A 21,726-nucleotide genomic window follows, 5' to 3' on the forward strand; every position below is an offset into this window, starting at 1 on the left:
AACAATAGATACTTCGAATGAAACCAGAGCAAATTATTGCTCCATTATTTTTATTAACACATACTCTAATATTCTTTCTTCAATAAAGAATAAATTAACAAATTATCTACAACTTCTCCGTCGAGTCACAGACATTCTAATCTCGTTATTCCAGTTCACTTATTAAAATAATAATAATATAATAGTTTTGTAGCATATAATACTTATTGATAACGAGACTGCGGATCTTTATGCAATATAAAAATTGTCCAAGTCAATTGTAAGAAACAAAAATTGAAAAAGACTAAAATGATTTCTTTAAATATTTTTAATAATTGTAGCAAGTCAAAAATAGTGCAATAACGTTATTAAATTCTTCTAACGTCTTCGGTCTTTTGTATTTCACCTGCTCATTTTTATTACAAACACATCGAATCCGCAGTCTATATTGATAACGATTCGAAAGAATGCGTGATTAATTGTCACTTCGGGATAGGAATGAAAGAGGCGAGATAAAGAGAATGATCAGACACGTTTTTATCACGAGAGAACAAGTTTATTCGATAATTCACTACCCACAGTTCAGTCTACATAATAGTCGCTAGTCTGTAACATACTGTTATTAGATTATCGTGATTAGCACTGAAAATTCACTGGGATGTAATATACAGGTCTCTACTAGTTATCTACGTGTCCTCCGTCGTCGTGTCTCTGTTTCATAATTCTGAAGAACAACGGTAATCGTATCGCAACGCAAACGAAATGATCGTTACCGTTACGATATTAGCATAGTTGAGGGGGATGGGGCGGAGGTGGGGATGTTAAACTGGTTTCACTCTATAATGAATCTGTACAGTCGTTCACGGAGTTTTCGTACCATTGTTCCTCGGCTGCTGGTTCTACACGCTCGATACGAATTCTACGATTAACGCTGCTCGCGCAAGAACCTCCCCCTTGACTTTTGTTCGATCTCGTTCGATGGATCGTTGACAATTGTTTCGTAAGGCATGCACGAATAGCCGTCGACACGCGGTTCATCGCTAGTTAACGTATCATCTCGTTGGATCGTCTAACGCAGGGCTCGGAATTAACCGGCACGCAACACGAGGATCGCGACGGCTACGCCTCCTGAGTCCCGTCGCGCGACTCGCTCCCCGATTATCGCCCGAATGCTATACACGCGCGCATATAAAGCAACAGGCGCACGCGCCGGAGGTGCTCCGAGTCGAAGCAGGCGACCACGGGGAGCGAGACGCGCGATGGGAGTCTGGAGGTGTGTAGTCCTCGCGACCTGAATGTTGCGTGCCGGTTAATTCCGTGCCCTGGCCTAACGCGATCGTAAACGATCTTGATCTTCCCACAAGGCATTGGAAACTGGAGATTTCTTGTCTGACTGCGGATCTTGATGCAAAATTCAAATCTCCCGAAACAATTGTAACAAAACTTTTGAAAAGTTTTAAATTGAGGAAAAAATTTCAAGAAAATAACAATATTATTACATTGTTCCTACGCGTCTTCGGAGTTTTATATATATTTCCGTTGCTCAGATTTCATATTAAAATCCGCAGTCTAATTATCACTTTTTGTCAATTAATCGATAACATACTGCGCAATCGATGGAGTTCACAGAGACCGCCATCGTTCTTGACACATTCTCATTGTTTGCCACAGTAATTTTGTAAATAATTTATTTTGTTATAAATTCAGCTTGTTAAATGACATTTTGGTATTTGTAATTTAGATCGCTCGTTTACAACTCACAATGAAATTTGGATTCTTGAATCAGAATCGTAAAAAGTGATTTAGAAAAAACATAAAACTAGACATAGAAGATCTATTGGACGAAATTGTTGCAATTATTTATATTCAGGAATCGCAAAAATATACCGATATCTTAACACTCGAATCGATTTCGAACGACGTGACACATACACATATAAAGGCTACACGTACCGCATTCACGAAATTATTAGTTCACGAATTATAGTGTCTTTATAATAATGCTATATTTACAAATATTGTTATTTCGATCATTTGATTCGTCGAGCGATCAAGTAGTACACTCGTCGCGATGTTTCAAAAAAAACTTTCAAAAATTCGTGAAATTACAATTTTGTTTTCCGTCTTTTGTTCCACAAAGTAGCCAATTATTACAATCCCCAAATTGACAGAATGTTGTGATTAGAAATAAGTGAGAAAAAAGAATGTAACACTTCCCGTACATCTTTGACTATCGCAATACAAATAAACTTTGTAAATTGTAAATCAAGTTACAGTTCTAAATATTGCAAAATCGAAGCATTTCTGTTCAAAATTACAACTTCCTAAATTGCAAATTATTATTGTGAAAGAATTTGCTATTCTTTAACTTGAATCGATTATTCAACTCGATGCTAAGAATCAAAATCCGAAAATAACATTCGTATTTTTGACGGTGAAGATTTCACTTCAGCATACTAATTTTTTATAAATATCACACAAATCTTCGAAATTCAGAAAATTATTCAAACATCAGTCGTTGATATAATATTGTTACGCGACGTTCTCTTAGCCAGAAGAATTCTCCAAGTTCCAGATACCTGTTTCAGGATTGGACATATTGACACATCCGCGCATCCGAATGTCCACGAAACAATTCGGTTCGACAACGACATCCCGCCATTGACAAATCAAATTTTCACATATAGAAATATTATTCCTGCTGGCGCGTGCTCGCGTCGCGCGGAGTTCAAGCGGACGTCCGTGTTACTTGGATAATACGGATATCCGTATTATTTGAATAATATGATAGAGTAATCATATAATTCAAGAAAATTGTGGTAGACTCGATTTAAGGGTGATAATATAAATTATTCTATTACAATATAAATTATCCTCTGCGCTCAACTGGTCTCATTGCAGAACGGCGTATTGAATTTTTCTGCCTTCGAATTGAAGTCGAAATACTATATCCTTGCACGAAAATGAATGTGAATGTTAGTTGAACGGGGACACAAGCTCCAATGAAACCATTGCGTTGAGTTATAAATAGACTGCGGATATTTATGCAGTTACGGTCTTTTTAAGAATTCGATTTTTCGAGTTCGAGCGGAGGTAAAATTTCGCTCATCGCTGGGCCGCGCGGATCTTTATGCATTCACGATGTGTGCAAATTTTGAAAATGTTAGAAAACGTAGAAATTAACAAAATTCCTTTTTAATTGTATATTTGAATTGTATTTTTTTTTATTTTACAATAATTTTGGTTGACAAGGAGACTTTTCTGTAATTCTGATTTTTGTAAAATGAAGTAAAAAGATGAGGATTTGCATGAAGATCCGCTGTCTTTCTATTGTATCCCAAAGAAGAGGAATGTTTCATTGAAACTTTTCGCTCATTTTATTGAATCGGTGCAGAATAATTTTTAAATAGTGTAAATGCGTAAAATCTGCAGTCTAGTTATAAATCATTCCTAGCTCGTTTTCGCGAGGAAGTTGTACGAGCTACTTTGCGTCAACTTAGAAATTAATTAAAATTAGTCAATTTTAACAAAGAATGCGTGGAAAGTTTCCGAAACAGGAATAAAAGTTATATGCAATTCAACATAAAATATACTAAACTCTATGGTAAGAGAACGTTTCAATGATAGAGTAAGTACTATCAAACTATTATTGTCGACCGTGTTCGAAGTCAGTTTTAACCACAAATTGCAAGAAATGGAAAATTGAATAATTCATCAAATTCAGACGAAACTCAGAAATCTGGCTTTCCATTTATTTGTGTAACGTCTTCAAAAATCAATATGTCGAATTAGGTAGAAAAATAATATCGACAACGAGATTGCGAATTTTTATGCTTTGATTGAAGGCGGCAGAAAAAAAGAGTTGATATTAATTTATCTGTTTCTCAAAATTGTTGGTAGATGCGAGTGCATAATAATTCGCAGTCTATCGATTACTTGCAAACTATACTGAATTTTGCACATGGTACTTTTTTAACCCTTTATAGTCGGAGTCATTTTAATTCGAAATCCAAAATAGTTTTTCTAACCTAGAGTATTTTCATTTTACATAACCAAGTGCATTTTATACGTGTGAAATTTGGTGACTTATGCAACAATATTATTCAAGTTTTTTAAATGTAAGTTTTTTAAACATAAACAAATTGGATAATATTAATATTATTTTGAAATTTAATGTGACAATCCTTAGTGGTGCCTTGGAGTTACCATTCGACTGCAAGGGGTTAATTTGAATTATTGTTTCACCTGCAATTTCATAATGACGCGAGTATTCATTTCGTATAAATGGAAAGCAATTAATACCTGTTTAATATTGAAACCCGATTATTCTTTCCTTCACGTAATTTGTGGGGCAATATTCACAAATATTCGAATGCTGTTTCATAGACGTTGAAGTGGGACTTTTAAACATTGGATATCGAATAGTTATTTTTGTTGCAACATATGTTTCAATAAGATGCTTCAAAATGCATATAGGATAAGAATGATTCTTGAGATGATTTGAAGTAACTTTTTCTTTAGCGAAAATGTTCTCCGAGGCATTTTTAACGAGTTATCGAAACGTTAAGAGCCGAATATCAACTCCAAAAATTCTCACTATATCAAAATCATGTAATTAAAATAAGCAAAACTAGATCATAGAAAATATTTATTTAGATATTTCATATTATTTATAAAAATCTTAGCAATCAGAACAAACTGAATAATTTGTTCAACATATTACAATAACAATGAATTTCTCAGAAGTTAAATATTTATATTGATATAAATAGCTAAAAGTCAGTATTGATACCTTGTACGTAGGTAATCGTTGACAATTTGACTGCAACAGTTTTAAAAAGTCGTGTTCCAATTATTAATATTTATTATTTAACTCTTCATCGTGAAGTATTCCTTCAATGTCTTGCCATCAGAAGTCATTATTTCATGAAGTTCTGGTTTATGCAATTGAGAACATTCTTTATTGTCAATAATTAGTCATTCGATGACCGTGTAAGATGATCAAAATTTAAATAATTTTTTTCCATCTACGAAAATGTTATATTAATCTTCGTGGTTTAAAAATGAAAACGGAACACTTATCACACACATTATATAATATCTATAGTCCTCGCGCGACAAGAATGCATCTTTGTGTTTACATTCCCCCTCTTAATAGCTGCCCCGCTACCGCAGCTATCGGTCGCTATTCGCCGACGGCGATCTTCGTCATTGTTCTCGGCCAATAGCAACCGATAGTTGCGGCAGTGGAGGAATGTAAACACAAAGGTATCTTTTTGTCGCGTGAGGACTATATGTGACCCGCATATAATGGGTTAATATCAGAATATAGGATAATAGTAGCGCCTCCACGTCAGAATTCGAAAGCTTTACTCGCTCTCTCATTGATCTGTGATTTTCGTTAATAGCTCGTTAACAAAGGCACAACCAACATTTTCGCTGCGGAAATATTTACTTCAAATCACCTCAAGAATTGCCTCTTTTCAAGTCGTACTATTCTGGGACACCCTGTCTATCGTAACAGATTGCTGAGTTTCGCGTATCTTTGCAGAATCTAGTCGTGATTTCTAATGCATCATGTTATGCTTTATTTAAATAAAAATTGAAAACACCTTTGGGTATAGAGAATCAAAAATTGTACTCATTGCTAAGAGATTGGTAAAATGATCTCAAAATTTTGACGCTGACGTTTGCGCGCAAACAATTTGTTATTCAGCAGAAACATTTGAACAATTTGATTGAAGAGATGGTGTAATAGAAAAATAAGATTTTGGAATGAAAATCAACATAGACAGTTCTTCACGTGTCTAAAAGAAATTCAGCTAGTGTAAATTTAAGGAAATTGCACAGTAGCACCTGCATAGAAAAATTTTGATTTCCATCGTGCTTTGATCGAGTCGTTGAAAAAGCTCAGTTCAAACACACTATTTCGTTCCTCGCATTTTTGTTCGGTAGTTCGATTTTCCTACAAGACTAATATTTGGCATCAAAGTGAATAAACGTGTAATGTTTAAACAATGAAAATAAGAAAACGTTCTATGGCGCTTTGTGTGCTGGTAAATGCAGACGATTTCGGTTAACAAATATTTAGAGAACACAGTATTTTTAAGACGGTTAGACGACTTTCACGATTAGCATATGCAATTCGTCAATGGCTGAACACGATTATCTGTAATTATTTCATTGACTTAGAAGAATAATTGAAATAAACTGCAATTGTATTCTGAAAAATTTCGAAGATTCATGAAAGAAGTATCCGAAGTATATCCACGCAATATTGAAATATCTTGTCATATTCATTCCGTAGAAAAATCAAATTAACTCATATCCGGAATATCTTCATTATATTTCTTAAATTAACAATTTCTCGATAATCGTATTATTGTTCGGGGGGGATGAAATTATGTAAAAAATGAGAAAAGATCATATATAACAACGACCAGTATATAATTGAATGAAGACAATTTTTTATACGAAAAAAGGTTGTTAACCCTCAGACGACGGTCAATACGATTGTCGATTATTCTAATAATTCTCAGCTTTGTTCATTAACTTTCCGAAACATATTTTTGAAGATTCTTCTTGCAGTTCTATTACTCATTCGACTGTACGTAATGCAGCAGCAATTCGTTTTTCTCCAATTTCCGTAGACTGAATAAATAGATGACGATTACAACCACACTGGGTCAAATTGGCCCGGTAATCGCAGACGTGCGGATCAAAACTGCACGAACTTACCCCGGCCAACCTAATATTATCAATTATCATCGCCGGGACCAACAATTGTTCCGTCGCGTAGCACCAAACTAGGACACAAATCGTGGTTTCTATATGAAACAGCCGTGAACGAACGAACACCGTGTCTCGATTCTCATGCCAGGATTTGGACGATCGAGTCCTAACCGTGTCGAAAATACTGTAATCCTTAACCGGGTATGGGTAAAAGCAAACAGAGTCAGTGTCCATAAACTTATACGTGCCCAGAGCCAAGGTTCGTCGAGGCCAAACGTTCAATTAGCTGTCAGGCGAGTGCCGATCAGAGGATGCTCCTAGGGATCCTCTTTCGTGGTCGGTTGTATCTGGTGCACCATACTGGACAGATGATGGTGATGGTGTTCCGGCCTCCTGGAGAGTCCCAGCAACGGTGGCAGCAATGGTAGAGGCAAGGGCAATGGCAGCCCCCCGGGGAAACCGGCTAGTCCGCCGAGGAGTGCCGACGCTGTTGAATGTTCCTGAGCCTTTCTTCTTAGCTCTGCTAAGCTGCTGCTCCTATGGAGGTCACCGGTGCCTGGCTTGCAGCACCCGCAGACAGAGCCTGGCCAAGCTGCCGACGACCAGGACAACATGTCCTGCAGACTGCCCGGTCGATGGTCGCTCGAGGTCCACAGCGAAGGAGTAGTCGAGGTCAAGGAGCTCGGCGCGCTGCTGACCACTTTGTTGCCAAACAACGGCGGGGAGAACTGGGCCGCCAGGTGCGGCGAGAAGAACAGAGACGTTGGCGGCTCCACTGGCCTGAAACCTGCTGCTAACCCGGGAGCACTGGAACAACAATGGGAATGATCTTAGTACTTAACCTGTTAGCCGAATACGTTGGCGAAATATTTCGTCGCATCGGGAACACCTGTTAACAAGCAACAAATTTATTACAGTTTGCTCTGGACGAAACAGCAACTTGGAACCAAGAAGTGAGAAATCAATGCCGAGCAAAATTTCAAAACCTGAACTATCTTTTTTCTTTCATTCATTTATCATCCGCTTAATAGCAATTAGCGACCACTTGTGGGATAACAGTTATATGTAGTGTAACACACACACACACACACAAAAGAAGTTTTTAGCTCAAAGTAGATTCACGAAATTGTCTACAGATAAAGCAACGTTCAAACAAATTTTCATAATGTTGTATTGTTCATGAAAGCAGTCTTCTTTAGCGTGATGTTCGAATTGTAGCATAAAACGTTTCAATTGATTTTACAAATTTCATCCGTTTATATGCGCTAGAACAGGTGCAGAATAAAACAGTATTGCATTCTCTTTTCTTTTTACCTTTGCTCCGAAATATGTTACGATAAAAAGTGCATAAAATATTTCACATTTCCATGAGTATAATGTCTCGCACAGTTTTCGGCAAAAAACCTACTTTATCATAATTATTGAATAAAATAGTTGCTCATCACGGAAACAGTTTCGATTCCGCATACTTTCACAATTTCACGGTTTCCTCTAAATTTCAATCTCAATTTCACGCCCCTCTCAAAAGACACTCATGGAAAATTAAATAAAGAGAAACCAATATATATATTAACTTTGAAATAAATTAAAAAAATTATAATAATTCCTATCGGTTTCTCAAATTTATTTTAAATTGTAACAAAAATAACGTCAATCTCAAACAAAAAAATTAAATTGCAAAGAGAAAATAAATAAAACGTAAATAAGTCTACATTTGTAAAAAAAAATTAGCTTGTACTTCTGGTACTATTATACAATACCCGGAGTTTATTTATTGCGGATCGCTTTATTAGAACTTCGATTATCGAAACCTATAATATAAAAATATTCTCTATTATCCAAACACTTTTCACATGTAATCAATAAAACTAATAAAAATTTGATCTGTCGTTCATATCACTCTGCTTAGCTCTCTCGATCAAGATTCTACTGTACGTATTAATGTAAGCTTTATTTTTATATGTTGAACACGACAAAACTATTATAACATTATTGGATCGTTAAAAAAGTTGTTTTGTTCATTCAGAAGAAAATGGAAGACGATATTTCAATGTTCAGAGCAAAAAAATGTTTTCTAACATTTTCCTGGTAATTAAGCGTAATGAAGTGCTTTTTTAACACCTTTAAAAAACGAAATTGTTTTCGAAAACGAAAAAGCTTTCGGAAAAAACCCAATATTAAATAAAAAAAAAATAGAACAAAATAATACGTTTGCTATAATATTTCACGAGCCCGTCATTATTTCAATTTAAAAAAAACCCGAAGCTTTCAAAATGCATTGTATGAAATTTTTAAAAATGTGTCGCGAACTATAGAGAAAAAGTTGCAACAAAATAGATTTGAAAAATAACGAATCGGCGAAGGATGAAATTGCTGTCGAAGAACATTTCTTTTCTTTCGACAAGAAAGTAAAAAGATAAACGAAATAAGTGCCCTGAATCGGATGTTCCCGAACAAACTGTAACGTTAAATAAAAAAGTTTACTATTGGCGGCAGCATGCACTCTGAACTTGGCTCCCGAAAAACTGTTCTCCGACCTTCATCCGATTTCCATATCTTTCGTTACACGTCCCTTAATCTCTTATCAAACTCGATCTCCCTTTAATGAAGCAGTTGCGATTCGTTTGATGTGTCTCGTGGAAGGGGCTACAATATTTCGGATCCCATGGAGTTCCTAGGCGTGGGGTGCGGCGAGGAGAAGAGGACTGCGAAGGGAAGCAGAAGGGCCCACGAAAGCGCTAACCCGATTAGCACGCGCGATATTCCGCATCCTCCGCCAGCGAGCAGAAGCTGCTTCGAGGCGCTGATGATTATCTCAAATATTAATCGCAAATATTGTTTAATTAATGTAACAAGCCGGGGGTGAAGCTCCAGACGGCGCGCCGCAGCCAGAACGAGACAGAGAGCTGTTGGATGCAGCGAACTTCTGGCAGAACGGGAACGCTGATTAATCTGACGGAGAGGAAAGCTGGCTAAGGAGGTAAACAGGGAAATACGATGGCGGATAAACATGTACAAGTAGATAGAGCAGTTCGAAGAAAAAGAACGGATCGGGGAGATCTAAGTGGAGATAAGGATCCGAGGGACCGGCGGGGGTTGGGTAAATAATTCCGCGGCGATGGATGATGAAAAATGGATATTAAAGCGGAAATACAAACGTAATGACGGGAGCAAATAGCGAATCTTTAATCCTGAGACGTGTAATGCTGTTTAATAGCGGCTACACCGCGAAAAGAGTGTAATTGAAAATTTTGGGGGGATTATGAGGAATGCAAAGGGACTTTTTTTATGGAAACCTAATATGCAAAATATCGTTTTAGTTTCATTGCGTTAGTATTTGTCGTGCACTAATAAGGACACAATTGGGGAGTTTTTTCGAAGGGATGAAAAGGGCGTTTTTTCAAAGGGCGTTTCTCGAGAATCGGAACATTTTTAGAATCGGCGGATCTTACTTTCTACATTCTCAAATTGTGATTACAATTCTGTAGTTATTCGCGCAACTATGAAACAGTTATTTGGGAGAAGGGCGTATCACGGTGCACGCAATTTCTCAAATAAACGGTCTATTAAACTCGCAAGTAAAGATTTGAGCAATGTATTGAACTGTTGCAAAAGTAATTTCGGTTTCCCAAATAGATAGCTTACAAAGAAAAACGAATTGACTAATTGTTAAAAATTCAGTAGTTTTGTCACTTATTTTGAGTTTTGTATGAATATGAATTTTACGGATATTCATAAATTTTTGTTATTTGCTGAATTTATTTGTTCGAAAGAGCAGATTATCTTTAAAGATGGCATTTAAACATTAAATTTACTATTCATTTAAAAAATCCGGCATTTCATATAAGACCAACCTGATAAGAAAGAAAAAAATTTTGTTGGAAATATAAAAGCATTTGTTAGAATTTTATCAATGTGTTATTCATGACCATGATAGTCACAAGAATCAGCTAGTTTTCAAGGTGAAGGAGTGGGGGCAGGTCACGTGACGCGTCGAGACTCCCGTATAGCGAAGTGGGGGATATGACGAGTGTATGTTGTAATTCTGAACTATGAACACAACGGTGTTACATTGGTATAATGCAATTAGATGGGTGCGATTTCTGTTATGAATCTCATTTGTTATAATTGTCTGCGATAATTACGAGAGACACATAGACATGTATTTCTTTTTTTAATAATTTCGATACGTTAAATATCATACAGTAGCATTTTTAAATTCATTGAACGCTTACAATGTTCTGTCTGTATTAGACCGCGTAATCAAACCTAACCTTATTTCCATTCAAAACAATATTTCGTGACAAGAAGAACAGATCGGAAACGTTATTAAAAGAAGCACAGTAATTGCAATGATAAAAAAGCACGGATCATTCATATTTTTACATTCTCAAAATAAATCCAGAAATAAGGTCAGATGTTAGAACATGTCCGTACTTCGGTGCCTTCTTATATTAGATCGCGTAATCAAATCTAACCTCACTTCGTGAAAACAATATTATGACAAAAAGAAATTGCACGGAAATGTGGGGCACAGAAATACAGGACACAGAATTATGTACAGTGAAAGGAGACGAAATTGGGGTCAAAAACATCTTCTTTTGAATTTCATTGAAAACGAATCATTGAGTTACGAATTTTTGTCACGCAGAAAAATATTCCCTCATGGTAAAAATGCTTTAAAAATCGAAATATATTTTTAGATAGCGTTAAATGAAAATTAGAGTACGTAACGACAGTTTCCTCGAAGCAAAAATTATTTTGAAGGCAGAGAAATTTGGACGTCTATCCTATCGCACGTCGAAGTTAGTACATCAAACTATGAAAATGGCGACCAAACGTTCTAAACTAGTTTGGCAGTGGATTCAAATACGGCACACCGAATCAATTTTCCCATCGACTAAAACAGAAACGACAGAGCTATTTGTTAATGCAAAAGTCATCTCGCATTTCATGAATTCTGAAATCGCATAAATGCAGGAAGATCCGAGGTAGATAGCACGATGAACCCGGTTATACAACCCGGAGCACCGCTCTCGGTGCATGTGCGCGTCGTTAGTAGCGAAGCAGTGGAGTAAAGTATCTAAATAATGTAGGGTACACCATCTGAAAAGAAAACTTAGGAGAACCAGCACTGATAGTATCTAGGCCGTGACGAGGAAACGGAAGCGGAAGTGGTAGAGTCTGAAAGACGCGGGGAACAGGAATAGGAGCAGATTTTCGTCGATGGAAAGAGCTTGGGGCGGGAAACCGCGACAAGATGGCTCGTCGCGGGGGTGGTAAAGGGTTCAAGGAAGCGGAAGACGGCGGCAGAGACGCAGACGGGGATGCCTGAACTGCGGTAAGCGCGATAATTAGCGGCAATTAGCCGCGTAGCCTAGGCGTGTGCCTTGCTTACGTGCGCAGGTTCGCCGCCCCTTCCTGCCCCGCCCCTCTTGCCGCATACACGCACTTAATTTCTTCGTCTCTATGCGTTTAACCGTGATAGCTGCACAGCTCGTACGCTTTCAGTCGCGCCAACTACTCCACTGTATATGCTCCACTGCGTCGACGTTGATGTTGTCAGCGGTGAAGCCGTTTCAGGAGGTTATACGCGCACGGGAGACAGCAAATACACGCAAACGCACACGCACACACTGGCTCCAGAAAGTTCCGAGTTTCCGATTTTCGACAAATTCTCGATATTTACGTACCGCGGTCGCCGGGTCATTTTGACCCGCAATATTAAAATCCTTCGCTGAATTATTCAATTTCGGGCAACTAAATGAAATAATTTGTTGTCACATTCGAGGCAACAGAAGGGCTAATAAGTCAGTAAAAACTACCCTCGAAAATATATTTTGGAAAATTAGAGAATAAAGCTCAGAATTGTTATAAACATCGTCGATAGTAGAAATGTGAAAATGGTCCGCCATACGAGGGTTAAACTACTCTGATTTCGTGAAAAGGAGTATGGTGAATATTTTCAAAAAGGTGCTACTCTCCATGATCCTCTAAAAAGTCGCAGATACTAGGTTAGATTACTGCGACCTCGGATTATTTTTAAACCTAACTAAATTTAGCTTCGAGATGTTTGAGATTATCGGAGATCAAAAATAACAGGTATGAATGATAAAAAGATAGAATGAGATCATCGATAAAAAATTGATTTTTATTCGTATAAAGGGTAGTTGTCGTTAAATTGTAAGGGTAATTTTAAAAAGTGCAATGAATTAGAAGAAAAATGAACTTTTATTTGTTCTGGTTACCATCGATCGTTATAAACGACGGAAATAGTTTTTGGTTACGAATAACTATTATACAGGGTGAGTCCCGTAACACGACATCAAATACCTCATAAAATATTTGTCGTACGAAAACATGTTTCCGATAGAAGTTGCATGACTTCCAGGGGGACATATGGTATTTTAATCAGTTTTATGTTATTTTGCTTTTTAATCCAGACGTGAAGGCCACCTTCAATTTTTTAAAAATGGTATAGTCAATATTTCTTCCCGAACTCGGATAGAGCGTTGAATTCTACACAAAAAAGGATTACACAAAATAGGGTTTAAAATAGAAATGTAACTGTAAAATATCACAGTGAAAATATGACAGTAAAAATAAAAAACAGTATAGTATAATAATAAATTATATTAAATTTAAGAGAAATTCATTGATAATTACATTATACTAAATTCGACAAATGAGAAAGGAACAAGAATATAAAGATATCGCATTGAGAATCTGATTTATAGTTTTAGCAAGCCGTAAAAAGAATAAAGACACATTAATCCTGAACTTTCCCAAGTTTTCGCAGTTAGTGGATGGCGTGCATGAAGATCGCGGGGACGGTAAAATAGCTGAAGCGTTTCTTAAAACACAAATGACTTTACTTGTTTCATCACGCTACTCCACCAACCCGTAGCACATTCTATAATCGTTTTACAGCCTTTAACGACATCCGCAAGTATAACATAACCTCGTAGAAGCAGCCACTTTCGCGTAATAAGAATCCATTAAAAAGTCTTTGTTTAAAATTCAATGACATTGGAACTACGTCATCTGCTTTATTACTAATGGAATACGCAATCAACACCCGTTACATTGTTCACGGGATGGCTACGCTATCAGCGAATTCCATCAAACTTCCTTTATATAGTTACCAATATTTTGTGACACTTGCTCACGTCATTCGTTGTTTAAAACCCATTGTGTTCATACGTGTTCTGTAATCATATTTGATATTATTAAATTTATTCGTCATGTAAATTATAATTTTATTCGTTAATTCCTATCTCCGTTCCATCAATTACAAACTGTAGAGTGAACTCCAGCACTGCTGTGATCTGTCGATCTCACAGAAATTAGTGGAAATTTTTTTCAATTGTGATTCTTCCACTTTCTGAGTTTTCTGTTAAAATTGGCGGATATCTTTTTTGCGTATAATACGTTTTGTGAATTTTTCAAGAACATGAGAAAGTGAAGAATATGTGTTATTTATGTTTAAAAAATCGAATCAATAAATTATTTTAAAGCTTAAATCTTTCTATGATTTTCGCTGCAAAATTCGTATCGATATATTTTTCCAATGAAAAGTTATAGCCTCCGAAACATTTTGCAAATTCCGAACTTTAACCCTCCGCCCTTCCGTTTTATGAGAGTCTACATGAAAATTACACTAGGAATCAATGACTCATCTATGTCCCAACAAATACGCAAAGTTTCATGGATATCTGTTGCGGATAATCGCTTATGGAAAATGCATACCGTTCTTTCTGTGCAATTCCTATAAGTACATATTTTTTTTATAAACGTGTGCATTTGCATAAATGCGCAGTCCAGTAATAAGCAACAACGTCTTATAAGTCTAATACAGATCCGAAACACCATAGAAGAGTTAAATGAAACAAAAATTCAAGAGAATACCGCCTTGAAATCGTCGTACAGCGTGTCGTTTACCTTAGCGTCCAGGACAAAAATCGTAACTTCTAAGCTAATCAATTTGCATTGATATGCATAAAAAAATTTTACTATTTCATAAATAAAATTCTTATCATCTTTATTTTTTATTCAATAAAAATTTTTATGCAGATTTTTATTGACATGATTTATAGTTAACCGAATACCGAGTAACTTTTGTCCGAAAGATTTTCTTTGCTAATTTTGCGTCAGTGCCTTAAAATTCGTAGGATATTTTGCTAAATAACTCTGAAAATCGCAACTTTTCGCGAGAAAAGTTTCTATAACTTCAAAATGTACTATCTGATGACTATGTCGGAACAAGTATCCCGGAATACTTTGAAACGTTGTTTTTTAAAAATCTATCTGAACTGCAGGAAACTAAATTGTACATAATTATTTAATTTCGAATCAATTATTATATTACATATGAATATTATAAAATTTCTGTATGTGGCTAATTGTATTCGTTCGAAGAACTCACTTGGAATTAATTTCTTGCTCAATTTTCTGAAAATTGTGTTGTTACAGTAATTTCTCCTGGAAATGCCAAATTTCGGGTTGCTGTGAATTTCACTGTGCTAGTCCTACGCCTATGTAATTTATTACTATATCGATGCTATGGGTCGACGAAGTCGGTCAAGTGTGTTGGAAGACAATATTCCCGGAAGACAATACAAAATGGTCTGTTTGGGTATGAGTAGTACGTGGTAGATACTAGGTACGTGACCGTCGAATCGTGGCATATGGCCTCCGAATTGCCTTCGGATCGTGTCATGTGATCTCCGTATTGCTTTAGAATCGTGGCATGTTACCTCCGAATCGTGGCATGTGGCCTCCGAATTGCCTTCGGATCGTGTCATGTGATCTCCGTATTGCCTTAGAATCGTGGCATGTTACCTCCGAATTGCTTTCGAATCGTGGCATGTGGTCTCCGAATTGCCTTCGAATCGTGTCATGTGGCCTCGGAATTGCCTTCGGATCGTGTCATGTGACTTCCGAATTGCCTTCGAATCGTGGCATGTGACCTCCGAATTGCCTTCGAATCGTGTCATGTGGTCTCCGAATTGCCTTCGAATCGTGTCATGTGGTCTCCGAATTGCCTTCGAATCGTGTCATGTGGTCTCCGAATTGCCGTCGGATCGTGTCATGTGGCCTCGGAATTGCCTTCGAATCGTGGAAAAAGGTTAGAAATAATTTTTATTCTATTCATCATTTTTATTCTACCATTATTATGCATTCGTATTAACACTTTGACTGCCGCGTCACTCATACGTAGGTTACAGAATTATTAAAAAATTCATTTTCACGCTAATCCATTCTAGTTTCTCAATTCTATTAAGATTCGCAAGAGGAAAAAGTGCTAAAAAAAGTAACTAATGTCATATAAAAAAACTTCGCTTTGCAATTTTAATTCAATTGAATGAAATACTTTAATTTTATGAAACTCTTGAGGTTTTTGGTGCGGCCGTCAAAGTGTTAATGTACACCGATATGCTGGTCACTGCCTTTTTTGCCGAATGCCCCCAGTTTCCATAAAAACGAGCCGCGAGGCTCGAAGAATCGCGACTTAGTATTCTCAGCTCTGCCCGTTCCAATTCCGACCTCCGAACATATCTGGGAGCAATTACTGTATTTAGACATTTCAACACATCGTGCACATAGTTTCGAATAGACACGAGCCGCCGACTTATTTTTTAATCTTGTCTATTGACGGCGGCACTGCGCGTCCGCGAGAAACGTCGAAGCAAAGAAAGCAAGGCAGCATCCGCCGAGCCTCGAAATCGCGTACCAATATACTATAAACCGTGAAAATGAACCGGCGCGGTGGATCCACGTGTCGTATAAACCTGTATGCGCGGTATTAAAATTCGACGAGCATATCAAGGATGGACGCGTAGTTGCGGAAACGGATCGTTACCGGGTCCGGGCGGAAAACCAATTCCACTCAAGATTACGTTCGCCGGCGTGTAATTTAAATCCCATGCTAAGAACGTTACCATAAAACAAGAAAGACGCGAGCTAAAAGAAAGACGAGCCCCTTCCAGCCGAGTAACCCCAGATCCGCCCCTGTTCCTCGAATCGACTGCACGGGAGTCTCGCTCCTAGGTCGGTCGGTACGGGTAAGGAGAAACGCAAAAGCGTACACCCCCGCAGTCGAGAAACTGCCGAGCCTCTGAATAAATGATGAGGATATATTTACGGCGAGCGGTTTTAAATAAATTACAACTGCGGAGACGGCGAAGGAGTATCTTCGTACCGTTTCGCCTCTCAAACCCCTGCGCCCCTCCGACCGCCCCCCCTTTCAGGTCCTCCACAACCCCCTCGTCAGCCACCGTCGTGTTCCTCGCCCGGCTCTACCATCTTGACTCGAGTCACTCGCCGCCAAGTATGTATATCCCGTGTGTCTACCTTTTCGACATTGTTCTTACCTTCTCCAGTCGATTCCGGTCGAGCACTGTCTGGGATTATAAAGAACCACCGCCAGGATGCTGTCTTGCAGAAAGAAATCGGGGGATTCCGCGTCTTACCCTCCACTTTTTTACCATTTACGTAGGCAGGGTATGGTTGCGCAAAGAGAGTATGGTTGTATAAGGAGGGGATCGATGTTATTCCATTCGGGTCTTCGCGCTGATATAAAAGAGGATTCGTTCGGAGGTATTAACCCTTAACTACTGCACCTACTAAAACTCACGTAAACGCTGACAGACCGTTTGTTTAGCATAAAAGTAGTTATTATTAGCATAAAAGTGGTAAATAAAAAGGCAAAATCAATTGTACTTACTTCGCGCATCAATAATGAAGGGAGCCATCGTGGACAGTCCGATTGAATAGAAGCAGCTGTACACTAAATTCTTCCTAATCGACGTTCAGACTGTACACAAAAATGGGCAATTTGGGAAGAGGAGATTTTATAGTTACCGATTGTTAAGAACTATAAAAACGCAAGGCTCCAATAATCGTATCTCCTCTTTCCAAATTCTTCATTTTTTTCATTATCTGAGCGTCAATTAGGGAGAATTTACTGTATTAACACGTTCGCTATCAGCGTCACGCATGTGTGACCACGATTTTGTATTTCACGTAAAGACCATTAAATTAATTTTGTGAATATAATTATTTGAAATTGTAACACAGCATGATATTCATAGAATTTATAATTTCTACTTGACGACATTTTTATCATATTTTATAAGAAGTTTCGCTGTATTTAAGGGGGGAGACTCGTGTGTAGTATTCCAATGGCAAATTATATTTGGCAATTTTTTTATAATATAAGAGTTTGATGAAATTTATTGTCATTTGGCACATATATTCTTTAACATTTCAAGATACAAAATGTCTTTTTTTTCATTATATTTTGTCGACTTTGAATTATATTAGGTTGACAACTAAGTAATTGCCGATTTGTTCAATGAAATAAAAAATTTTTTTTTATTTGGAACGAAGTTTAATCTGTAATGTATTTTCCATTTTGTTCGATGACCTTGTGCCATCTCTCTGACAACTTGAAAATTCCACGCTCGTAGAAAGTCTGATCCTTTTCGGCCGAAAACTGAGTTAAGTGAGATTTTACAGCGTCATCATCGTTAAAAGTTTTACCACGAAAGGAGTTGTCCAGGGATCGAAATAAGTGGTAATCCGATGGCGCGAGATCAGGGCTATATGGTGGGTGTAACATCAATTCCCAACCAATATCCATCAATTTTTGCCGAGTGGACAAAGACGTGTGCGGCCTAGCATTGTCCTGGTGGAAAATGACACCTTTACGATTGACCAATTCTGGTCGCTGCATTCAATTTGTCCAGTTGCTAACATTCACGGATAATAAAAAATAACATAATAATAATAATAATAATAATAATAATTTTATAATATAACATTTACGGATATCATTAAAATGGGAGTGAAAGACATCTATAACTGAAATCGGCAATCACTTAGTTGCCAACCCAATATATCATTTGGCAATGCTCTCTCCATTTAATTCTAATTCTATATATTTTAAACACAACAGATCTGACTCGATTATTAAATTATGTACTTAAAGCTTCTTTTCCCCTTATACGATCGATACCTATTTTTTTCAACCAAACGTAACTCCGCTAATATTTATTCGGAAATTTCTAAAGAAGCATAATTTAGAGAATTGTCCATTATTAGAATAAGTTTCACACGTTATCAGCACAATCTAAGGCGAGCCATACGCAAAACGATTTATCATAGAAATCAATTCATATGAAATCTGGCACTGCAGCCAAGCAACTGTTCTATTATCAAAACATTCACGTCACTTGGCTTAGCCTGGATAATGCTGGTTTTCACTATACTTAATAACAAAATATGCTTCATGCATAAATCTCGTTCTCATTTTGCGCCATTCCAGAAGCATTAGAAGCTAGTTGTAGAGATGATCCAATATAAACGAAGACCACTGACAAAGTCTGTCGTCTACACGAAAGCAAATCAATCTATCAATGCTAGTTCGATTTAGAAAATTATAGCATTAGTACGCTATTCAACCATGTTAGCTATGTGTCCGCATATTGATGTGACGTCAGTGTACATCGAATATCAACTAACAAAGTACGCTTCACACTTAAACGTTAATCTTGCGTAATTTCATTTTAATTTAAAAAACAATTAAAGAGACAGTCCGATACAAATGACAAGAAGGGACAAATATATTAATAAATAAGCTTGTCGTCTACAGAGTTCATAGGCTACGTCTGCATTTGCTAGGTGTCCGCATCAGTGTCCATCGAACATCGAATAACGAAGTATCCCTCAGACGTTCTCGTCTTATCACACAAGTCAGAAGCATTAGAAAACAATTATGATGACAATTCAATAAAAATGAACGGTACTGAAAAAAGCTTGTTGTCAATATGCAATCAAACCACCCTATGTTACAACGTTAGTACGCTATTTTACTACAGTAGCTACATGCCGATGGACGTGTAACGGGGTAAGATCACAAAAAGAGGCCCGAGACGGCACAGAGGCAACAGGGCCTCATCGTTAGGCCTGGCTATCCCCACCTCTGACGCTCCTGTGAAGCCAGACTCCCTTATCTTGCTTGGTGTGTCACCATTGGAACATGACCCCAGATATAGTCCTACTCCTATACTCTAAGATAAAAATCGCGTATATAAAAAGCCACAGAAACCCAATAAAGCAGTTCTAGATTCAGTGTCAACCCAGTTGTATCTACATTATTCCGTACCTCTAGACCTGCTCAGTATCGCCATCGTTCCACATATTATTTTGTACTTGTATTTTCTGCGGAAAATACTTTATGTCTATTTGGGAATCTGTCCCGTGACACTCCTATCGACGCTACGCTGTTTCACCATATAGACCAGGGTTCGGAATTAACCAGCACGCAACACGAGGATCGCGACGGCTACGCCTTCTTACTATTGTCGTGCGTCTTGCTCCCCAGTGGTCGCATAAATGCTGCTACTATACACATTTAACCCTAGAAAGATAACCATATGACAACGTACGTAAAAGATAACCATACGCTTCAGAGGCGCATGCTTTTCTAAGGCGTCAATTTTATACTAACAATGGATATTTATTTAAGTTAATCTAGTCATTTTAAAGGTTTGGCATTATTGTAAAAATAAAATGCATTTATATTATATTTTTTTATATTGTAAGTAATTTTAAACTTAAATCACTAGACCTCTATGAAAAATTAACAAAAATCAACAGTCTTCGCAGGCGCCTCTGCGACGTAGGTTATCTTTCTCGGGTTAAAGTAATCGGCACACGTACCTGACGTGCTCCGCGCGACGGGAGTCAGAAGGCGTAGCCCTCGTGACCCTCATGTTGCGTGTTGCTTAATTCCGTGCCCTGACGTAGACTATTGCTACTACCGGTCAATTTGCACTATCTCATTTGTTTTTCATACGTCTCATTCCCTCTCTTCGTCTCCCTTCGTCGCGTAATCCGATTAACGCGTGCGACCACTTCAGCCTATAGAGAGCTCTTCTCGAAAATGCGTGCGAGATTAGGCAATACGCTCCGTGTTTGACCAATCGGACCCGCATTCTCACCATACGTCACCGCATTCCTGTCAGGTTTTATCTTATGAATCCACCACGGTGCATCGAATACCGAATAACAAAATAAATTCTCCTGAATTATCCTTCAACTAGTAAAAAAAGTGGACAATTTGGGAAGAGAAGATACGATTATTGGAGCCTTGCACCTCGGTTTTATAGTCATTGACAATCGGCGAAAAAAACGACACGCAAGGCTCGAATAATTATGCCTTCTCTTCCTAAATTGTCCAGTTTTATGTACAAGCTGAAGGACAATTGGGGAGAATTTACTCTATCGTAAATCTCGATCTCATCTTCTGCCATTTCAGAAGCATTAGAAGACAATCCACTACAAACGAAGAGAAACGCCGGATGTGTTCACAAGCTTGTCGTGTGAGAATCGTGTCATAGACTACGTCTGCATTTGCTAAGAATAACGCTGGAGCCCAGTGTCCCTCAAACACCGAACAACGAAATCCATCACACGTGAATCTCGATCTTATCTCGCATCATTTCAAGAACCCATTTGGCATACACCGAGCATACAGAGAAAAACCTTGAACGTCCATGAGGAAGACTCCCTCCAGGGATCTAGCAGGCGACCCGTTAAGGGACCAGTTCATCTGTAGCCCCGGTCGTAAACGCGAACGGTCATCCTTAAATCGCGGGGGCGTTCGAAGCGAAGCGAGCCAGAGGATCTCGCGGGATCCGAGTTTGCACGCGAGAGGGGTCCGATAGTGATTTAACGAGGCGACGATTATCGCGATTATACGAGCGGCAGCGACTGCCGGGACGAGCGGAACGCTGCGGGAGGGATGGCGGTGGGTGGCTACCGGGTCTGTGGAAGAGTAGGATGAGGACGAGGATGAGCACGAGGAGGAGGACGAGGCGGTGGGGTTGTGGGGTGATGGTGAAAGAGGGTCGGGAACCGGAGGAAGCTACGAGGAGTGGTTTAATGGCGCGTATCAAGCATCCGGCCGACGTGTTCAGCGGTGCTTGCACCGTGGAATCGCGAGTGACT

The 21,726-nt window shown here is 38.1% G+C and overlaps 1 protein-coding gene across 2 annotated transcripts in view; it reads right to left on the reverse strand.

Annotated features, from left to right (window-relative positions):
- Positions 1-513: 513 nt before the first annotated feature.
- The window catches only part of Drgx (Dorsal root ganglia homeobox), a 142,372-nt gene continuing 121,159 nt past the window's right edge, over positions 514-21,726 (reverse strand). For both annotated transcript variants that reach the window (XM_033472540.2, XM_033472549.2), the window contains one exon: positions 514-7,518. In XM_033472540.2, coding sequence (XP_033328431.2) covers positions 7,029-7,518 — 490 coding nt within the window. In that variant the 3' untranslated portion in view covers positions 514-7,028. The remainder of the gene's footprint in view (positions 7,519-21,726) is intronic.

This window comes from Megalopta genalis, chromosome 4, assembly GCF_051020955.1.
Source record: "Megalopta genalis isolate 19385.01 chromosome 4, iyMegGena1_principal, whole genome shotgun sequence".
NCBI lineage: Eukaryota > Metazoa > Arthropoda > Insecta > Hymenoptera > Halictidae > Megalopta > Megalopta genalis.